Here is a 10,051-nt window from a genome sequence, read left to right on the forward strand (position 1 = left end):
TTATGTAACATCCAATGGAAACCCTGCAAATTCCTTTGAACTGACTGACAAGGGATCAACGACAACCAATACATTTAAGTATTGGGGAACCTCTTTAGAGCTAATTGCAAATTTCTCGAAACGAGAAAATAATTCCCTTCCCGCTTCCGGTTATGCTCCGCTGCTTCTGTCCGTGCAAAAAAGAAATAGTGAAAGAGATGAAAGAGGCAAAATATTATATTCTAAATATGATAGAAGACATTAAACGGGGTCAGAAACACTGCCCTTTTTAATTCCCATCCGAGGCCTTCCTTTAAAGCTATATCTTGGTGAAACTCATCGGGAACCAAATAAAAACTGCGACAAAAAGCAGTTACCAGGACTGAAGCCAATGTTACACCGTGATAAAAGACATTATATTTCTTTCCAAATTATCCTTATCTGAAAGCCATGACAAGAAAATAGTGCCTGCTCGTGGGACACTTTATATACAGAGGTTGTGAAGTGAAAATTGTGTGTACTTGTTATGCAACGTTTTTATACAAATTCATTTATAATATTTTAAAGAAGATATTTGTACCTGAAAGGCGTAATATATATATATATATATATATATATATATATATATATATATATATATATATATATATATATATATATATATATATATATATATATATATATATATATATATATATATATATATATACATATATATTTATATACATATACAATATATATATGTACAGTATATATATATTCATAATCCACAAATACCCTACTCTAGCTTTATAATGATTTATTAGTTAATTTGCATTTGTAATTTTCTTCTTACCATTCATATGTACCGGTTGAAAAAAATGTTGTAGTGGATAAAGACATAACTAAAAAAAAACACAGGGAATCAGGCTACATGAAATAAAAAAATGAAAAATTGTATAAGACAATAAAATGACACAAATCTATATGTAGCAGGGCGGTAAAATGAACGGAGAATAAATTCATGGACACTTCGTAAAAGAGAGAGTATATAAAAAACGATAGGAATACAACAAAATACTGAGAGAGAGAGAGAGAGAGAGAGAGAGAGAGAGAGAGAGAGAGAGAGAGAGAGAGAGAGAGACTCAGCCGTCTGGCAGAGATATGAGCGACATAAATTCTTCTTTCTTCCTCCATTTAAAATGAGGTTTGTGGAAGATAAACGTACTTTTGAGTTACGTGCCGGGATTTTATTCGATTCCAGATTAAATCATATTTCTTCTTCAGACGAGGAAATGCAACATGATTAATGGGCCGGGATTTACCGTAATCCTGCTTTTTGACTGCTTTTCGTTAACGAGGTTTTCTTTCGGTGGGCCTGTGGGTTTTAACTCTCTTATTCCGAAACATTTCGACTGGAGGTTTATGCGAGTCATTCCGCTACATAACCATTTTTCTGCAATTCTTATAAAAATATTAAAATGTCGATATTTTTTTTAACAAATATTAAAGAAAATGTGTGCATAAGTGACGCTGAAATTATCCATACCATCATTAGTTATTAAGATTACTCTTATCAAACTTCGTGAAGTTTTCAGGAAGCGCTCATACCATACGCGTACAATACCAGAATAATATCCAAGGAGTTTATAGGCAGCTAATGTCATTTACGGAAGAGTTATATAATACGTGGGTTGCCTAATACCCTCACGCATCCGTGATCACGACAGACATCAAAGGGGAACAGAGGAAGTGACAACATTGTCAGGGAGGTTTAACTCTAATCATATCACGAGGAGACTTTCCAGGGATGATTCCCCGTATTGGAAAATGTTAGCTTATTAGCCATTTTATCCAATTATCTCATCTTGTTTTTTGAAACTTCTTGGTTAGTTTTTATTTTTCCAAAATTATTTTAACGCAGACCTGTTTTTCAAGGTTACATCTCATAATTCACTGAATCTAGCATACCTTGGTAAGTATACACTCGGAATTTGGTGTTTATTGTCGCAAAATGCATTTACCTTCATTACTTCAGGGTTAATTATCTTGACTTATTTCTGGGGTAAAAATTATCATAGGAGGCCCAAACAATTTTTTATGTTTTTAATGATACTTTGGATGTGGGGACTTTGAGGGTTGATTGTTATTTCCTCAATATATTTTTACCTTGATCTATTTTTCAAGGTCGCAGGTAAATTTAAAGACCAATATTTTATTATTTGTACCTCTAGGCTTAATAGATAATGGCATTTAGATATCTATGGTCTTCAGAATCCCTGTCAATACATATAGTAATTAATTTGGTTCCTTGTTGAACGAGTCGGTAGAGTTCTCGGCTATCACTCTGCTAGGCCCGAATTCGAGTCTCCGGCAGGCCAATGAAGAATTAGAGGAATTTATTTCTGGTGACAGAAATTCATTTCTCGGTATAATGTGATTAGGATTCCACAATAAGCTGTAGGTCCCAACTGGTTCTTAGCCGCGTAAAATAAATCTAATCCTTCGGGCTAGCCATAGGAGAGCTGTTAATCAGCTCAGTGGTCTGGTTAAACTAAGGCATACTTAACGAGATGCTGCAGATAAACGGAAAAGTTTATATAAAATGGGTATTTAACCCCATCTAATTTAATAAAAAGTCTTTTCTATGTTAATTCCCACCAAATCATACGGTTGTTGTTGTTGTTGTTTATGATAAAGCTGGCGCTATGCCAGCACGTGCTCTTGCTCATAGACCAGCCCGTAAATTCTGCGGTTAAAGGAAGCTATTACATAATGGGATATTTAAGCCTCTCCCATCTGATAACTCGTTGCATGTTAACTCCCCCCAAACCATATTATTTGCACAGTTACCCCTATTAACTTCCATTATTATTTCGACAAACAAAGCATTTATGAGTTGTTTGCTGCAATGATTAAATGAAGTGTGAAATGACACTGCTTTCCGTTGGGGATGATGAAAATTAAGCCTCGTTACAATCATTATCATAATTTTCAAAACCAACACAACAACTGTAAAAATAACACTGGCATCTATAATAATAATATAGTAATAATAATAATAATAATAATGATTTCAGAAAAACGCAATGGTTACCATTACCGTCGTTACCTGTTAATGTTATTTATATTCTAATTAAAGTAATGAAATTAGAACCCACTCTTGACACTACCACTCACTCAATTAATTTTATTCCTCGCACTATTTCAAGTTTTTTAAATACTAAATATCCAAATCTTTTCCAGCCACACTGTACAGTATTTGGCGAAATACGCTAATTAAGTATAAATCACAAGTCAAACATACATACGTATGCCAACAAAAATACGACAGAACAAGTAAACATATACACACGAATATATATATATATATATATATATATATATATATATATATATATATATATATATATATATATATATATATATATATATTCCACACATCGGAAGGCACTATAGTAGGCAGGAGAAGGGCGCAGGAACACGTACAGATCCTGTACATACATTTATTTGTCTACGCGTTTCTTTTCATTCTGAAATTCTCTTCCTTAAGCAGTACTTCCATAACAACTGTTTCCCTGCCCGTCTAGTACTTAAGGTTATTAAGAAAGTTCTCGATAAAAAACTTGCACCTTTAATGCCTGAATGTAAGGTACCTAAACTTACTATATATGCAAGCTTCTGTTTTTTACCTAACAATCAAAATTTTGCTAAGCAGTTTGCTAAAATTACTCAAATACATATTGGTGCTCTTAACATTAAATTAATACCAAAAAATCCTAAAACCATCGGTTCTTTGTTTCTCTTCAAGGATCGGCTCTGTCCCTTGATGACGTCGGGCGTCGTATCTGAGTACAAGTGCCCCGGATGTAGTTCCGGGAATTACGTTGGTTCGACTCGGCGTATCCTCGAGGTCAGGGTCGATTCTCACATGGGCGTGAGTTATCGTACGGGTTGCAGATTGTCTAATCCCGAACTTTCAAATATAAGATCCCACGCTAGAGGTTGCAAGACATCAGTAAAATACAACAACTTCAGAATAATTGGCCTTGCTAAGGAACCTGGAGAACTGCTTCTCTTGGAAAGTCTGAACATCAAAAGAATTGTACCGACGTTAAATTGCCAATCATCGGCTGTTCCCCTGTTCATATCATGATTCTCCCTTTTAAGTTTATTTTTAAGTTCCTTTTTATTAAGTTCAGTTTTTTATTAAGCTCATTTTAAGTTTTCTTTTATTGGTTCTTTAATGTGTAAACGTATTTAAGTGTGAATGTTTCAGTTCAACTGATTTTCTAATTTAAGTTTTTTGTTTTGTGTATGTTAACTTTTAACTATGTATGCTGGCTGCCCCTTTTTAATTTATAACTGTAGATGATATCCTGATGATGTGACCACGGGTCAAGAAAAGCGTAGACAAATAAATGTATGTACTGGATCTGTATGTGTTCCTGCGCCCTTCTCATATATATATATATATATATATATATATATATATATATATATATATATATATATATATATATATATATATATATATATATATATAATGTACACACATACATATATATATATATATATATATATATATATATATATATATATATATATATATATATATATATATATATATATATATATATATATATATATATATATATATTATATATATATTATATATATATATATATATATATATATATATATATATATATATATATGTGTGTGTGTGTGTATGTGTGCGTGTTTGTGTGTGTGTGTGTGTGTGTGTGTGTACTGAGCATCTTCTAAATCTTTCTCCGAACTCACTCGTCCCAACATTTACTGTCGACTCGACTAAAACGAAAACGTACATTCTATAAAGGCTGAGCCTCCCAGTGGCTGAAAAGGGGCGGCAATGCATGGCGAGTTGAAATCACTGAACCGCAAACCATAGAATCTTTATGGGCGCGAGGAAAGACTTTCTTAAAAGGATTCAAATCAATGTTTTCAGACTTGGTTTAGCTAGGAAATGACTTTTTTTTCCTCAAAGTAGTCAGAACTAAATGTGGGACAGAATTGCCATTTTTCTATAGTGGGTAATTTTCTAAAACAATAGACAATGACAAATCGGGAGACCTGCCTGCTTTTTGATATCCATTAATTATTTGTCAGAGAGAAAATAGCTTTTTCTCAGCAGTTGTGTAACTGGGAAATAACGTTTCCAGCAAATGTTAGAGAACATTCTCCTAATTTCGGTATATACACATATATATATATATTTATATATAAAATATATATATATATATATATATTATACATATACACGCATATATATATACAGTATATATATATGTAATATATTTTCATATACATAATAAGTCCACCGGACGGTGGACATTATCATAAATACATATATATATGTATATATATAATATACACTGATGTGATAAATAGTCATACATATATACATACATATATATATGTATGTATGTATATACACACATATATACTGTATATATATATGCCTGTATATATATAATATATATGTATATATTTTTATATATAAATAATATATATATATACATATATATATATATATATATATATATATATATATATATATATATATATATATATATATATATATATATATATATAGACAACAAGTCCTCTTGACATCTCATATTTCTCATACTTTTTGATTATCCTTATAACTAAAAGCCCTTGAATACATCAATCTGAATGAGAAATAAAATTAAAAAGAATCTTACAACGATAACAAATGGCTTCATTTTATTTTTCAGCTGAATTCAAAGTTTTCTATTGATATCGTATCCAAAAGTGTAAGGATATAGAGATAATAATCGATCATTATCGCCATTTATGATACATGGATATAGGGTAAAAGCGACCAATAGATTTTAATATATATACATATATATATATATAATTATACATACATATATATATATATATATATATATATATATATATATATATATATATATATATATATATATATATATATATATATATATATATAGTATTGTGTGTATTTATGTATGTATGCAATGAACAGTGTACATACAGCAGACATAGAATAAATTTATATTTGAACTGTGTATGTTTCTTGTGTATATGTTAATGATACATATATATATATATATATATATATATATATATATATATATATATATATATATATATATATATATATATATATATACTGTATATACAGTATATATATATACATAAGAAGACAGTATATACACAAGTAATCAAAACACAATCACGTTTGTAACAGCAATAAATTTCTGACACATCGCAATATCGAACAATGGTCTTTCAAATGAAAGGCAAGGGTGCTACCAACTGAACAACACATTTTATACACATAAATATATATAATTACACACACACACACACACACACACACACACACACACACACACACACACACATATATATATATATATATATATATATATATATATATATATATATATATATATATATATATATAGAAGATATGTGAAACTATCAGATGAATTACATAGATTTTTAATAAAATTATTTTAGAAAAAATATCTATAAACTCTCCAGATATCATAAAAAACGATCTAGTTCATACTGATATCATACATATGTACAAGTGGCCTTTCATTGACTCAACAACCAAGATTCAATCGTGTTAATTAAAAGGTTTTCTACTTACAGAATAATCCAAGGATCTCAGAAGATTCTATGTCTCAAAATAATATTCATGGACAAGTTAGTTTAGAATAACTGTTGCATCTTCCAAGTCTGGTAATAATCATAGGAAGTTTAATCATTTAAAAGATCACGGATTGCGATATTAAGCCACAATGCCACAATTTACGTTATTTTTTGACTGCAAGAAGTTTCAGGAGAACGTGGTTTGTTTTGTAATGGTAAACATTGGTAATACTTCATCTGCAATTTTTCCTTTCAAAATTTGAATGTGTATTACCACATACATCATTTGCTTGTCACATAACAATCTCAAAATTCCTAAACATTATTTTCTTCACCAAACTGTTCTTCTGAAATTCCTAAATATCTTTTTCGTTATAAAATTTCTAAAAAAAATCCACACAAAATAAAACTGTCCATTCAAAACTTACCGATCAAAATTGTTGTTAAGTAATCCCCCAAAGTAATATATTCATTAAATGAAGAGGAAAAGAATAAGAAATTTCCACAGGTTTAGATCACTTGGAGTCTTATTATGTTGGAAAGTAATTACATTTCAACTTAATAAACTTGGGGAAAACACAAAAATATACTTCAAAACAAAAATGAAAGCAAATACCCAACTTTTAACACTTCGGTAAATACTATCAGTATAACGCATAAAATTATATTTTTGTTATGTAAATATATATATATATATATATATATATATATATATATATATATATATATATATATATATATATATATAATTTATATATATACGCATAAAGAATTCCATTTAAAAAAAGCTAATACTTTGTAGTAAAACCAGTGGACACTTCCATATCAGGACAGCAATTGCATTCGTGACTCTGAAGAAAATAAAATTATAAAATAAGAAGAAAATCACTATCGATACTTTTGCTCGTGTGAAGACTTCTTCACTTCGAATAATAATACTTTACGATTATTTATTGATAAAATCTGTTTGGTCTGACGTAAAGAAAAAATTCGACTGAAGTATGAAATAACTGTTATTTGTCATTATATAGTCCGAAAAAATACTTTACCAAAGAAGAACAGTACTCTGAATCTAACAGATTTAATTTGAGGAAAAAATATTGGAAAGAGTGACTGGTTAATCTATATAAAAGGCAGACAACAGTTTGGCAAAATGAAAAAAATCTAGGTAATTAGAAGCAAAGATAAATATTAAAATAAATAAAATTGTCACTGCTCAATCGAAATAAAAACAACCGCAGAAAGAATAATGAAATCTACAGGAGATGCAACAGTGAATGCAACGAGCATGGTTAGCAACAACAAAGCAAAACAAAACCCGATCACTTGCTGAGCAACAAGCAAAGCGTGGGAAACAACACCATACCACTCTAATTTACCTCCATTATTCAGGGTGACGAGAATGACCCCGATGCAGAAGGAGAGTGCGAAGGAGGAGTTACGAAAACTGGCCGCCCTTCCGCGGGAGGGGCGAGCGCACGCGGCACGTGAGCCGAAAAATGCACGTGCTGGAACCCCAGGTGGCGGGAAAATTGGAGCGCGGGCTTCACGTGTTCGAGGGGAAACACGTGTGATACTTGTTCCACGGCGTGTGAGTCCTCGCTGATTGGGAGGGGGATACCCTGCGCTGACGGCCATGTCACAGAGGGGAAATTTCACAGCTGGATGCAAGCTGACAATGGACTGAGTTTATTCTAGTTCATGTGTTTTTTTATAATTGTTCCTTCATTTGAATGGCCACATTTTCCCATGAAAAATATCGACTTAGGCAAAGTCTACTCAAAGTTCAGTTTTGAATAATTTTTCAAAGTGTCTTGAATGATCATGCCAAGGGCACATAAATTCACTCAAAGTTCATTTTACACTGTGCATTTGTCCTAAGTTATGCCCTGCACTATAATTACAAACAAAAGTACTTGCTTCCAAGAGTCTGACTCTCATGAATACAACTTCTTTTCAAAACTTCAAAAAATAAAACAAAAACAAAAAGTCTCTAAGTCAACAAGGAAAAGTTTGAAGTCTCCCACTCAAAAGTTAAGATCTTACAAAACACAGTTAATTATAAATATTTCCCTTTTTCCATTTTACGAGCGGATGCAGTAACAGTTCACATTAGCAAATATGGTGCTCACCATCGAGGGAGAAATAGTTTTTTTTTTCAGAGTAACGCGATCCATTCACTTCACCATTCTCGCGATGACAGAGTCAAGACCTCCTCGCCAGTCGGAGGACGGAGAGCTACTGCCAGCGACGCCTTCCCCTGACCACACACAGACGCGCACTGAACTGCTATTGAGTTCCTCAACTCTCTCTCTCTCTCTCTCTCTCTCTCTCTCTCTCTCTCTCTCTCTCTCTCTCTCTCTCTCCAGACTTGCCTGCACAACCCGGGTCACCACGAATATACTAAAAAAATCCTCATTGTCATCTGACTAGCGAAATGACTAGCGTTATCAACATCCCGCCTCGGGTTTTAATAAACTGCATCACTAAAAAAAATTGAATAATAATTTCGTATTGATAAGAAATTATTCCGACAGATTTAAAAACAATATAAAGTCCCTTCAATAGCTTGAAAATTATTCTCACGCAAGCGCGCCTCTGGGCTGTAAAATATACCAGGCCTTTTTCGGTACGGATTAAAATCAAAAAGAAAAGAAAAGAAAAAAAAAAAAAACCCGGACCGGTCGAAATTGCAGAGCCAATGACCACTTCTGCCCCCGGTATCGGGAGAATTGACACCTCGGCCTGACACCTCATAAATACTGATTGGCACCTCATAATTTAATGCATTACGCCAATTTTTTTATCTGCATATAAATTTATATATATTATTTCGATATGAAGTCAATTTGAATACCGTGAAACTAAAAGTAATTTGGGTCCTTTCAGTGTAATTTAGCAGGGAAAGTGATATTAGTGAAGAAAAAAGGGAATCGGCAGCAACGAAATCAGTTTTTATAATTAAAAATAAGCATAAAAACCTATGTAAGCATAAAAATTCATAAAAACAGCCATCGTATAATATAATTATATATAAGTATAAAAACAGCCATCGTAATATTTATATATATATATATATATATATATATATATATATATATATATATATATATATATATATATATATATATATACACACACACATACATATATATATATATATATATATATATATATATATATATATATATATATATATATATATATATATATATGAGGAAAATCTGAAACAGGCCTATTTACTACCTCAGATGAACCGAGATGTAAAGATAAGAACTAAATCCAAAAATAGCAGATAATGAATTGTTAAAAGGCACGAAATAAGAAACACATTGGTTGGAATAAATGAAAACAGTAAAAAAAAAAAGTTGAAAGGAAAGTTCGACACACAGCTGAC

At 31.3% G+C, this 10,051-nt stretch overlaps 1 protein-coding gene across 1 annotated transcript in view; it reads right to left on the reverse strand.

Annotated features, from left to right (window-relative positions):
* Nucleotides 1–9,418, reverse strand: part of LOC136831124 (cell adhesion molecule Dscam1-like) — a 498,139-nt gene extending 488,721 nt beyond the window's left edge. The window contains exon 1 of the mRNA XM_067091077.1: nucleotides 8,034–9,418. Coding sequence (XP_066947178.1) covers nucleotides 8,034–8,292 — 259 coding nt within the window. The 5' untranslated portion in view covers nucleotides 8,293–9,418. The remainder of the gene's footprint in view (nucleotides 1–8,033) is intronic.
* Between the last annotated feature and the right edge of the window lie 633 nt (nucleotides 9,419–10,051).

Source organism: Macrobrachium rosenbergii, chromosome 48 (assembly GCF_040412425.1).
Source record: "Macrobrachium rosenbergii isolate ZJJX-2024 chromosome 48, ASM4041242v1, whole genome shotgun sequence".
In the NCBI taxonomy this organism is placed as follows: Eukaryota; Metazoa; Arthropoda; class Malacostraca; order Decapoda; family Palaemonidae; genus Macrobrachium; species Macrobrachium rosenbergii.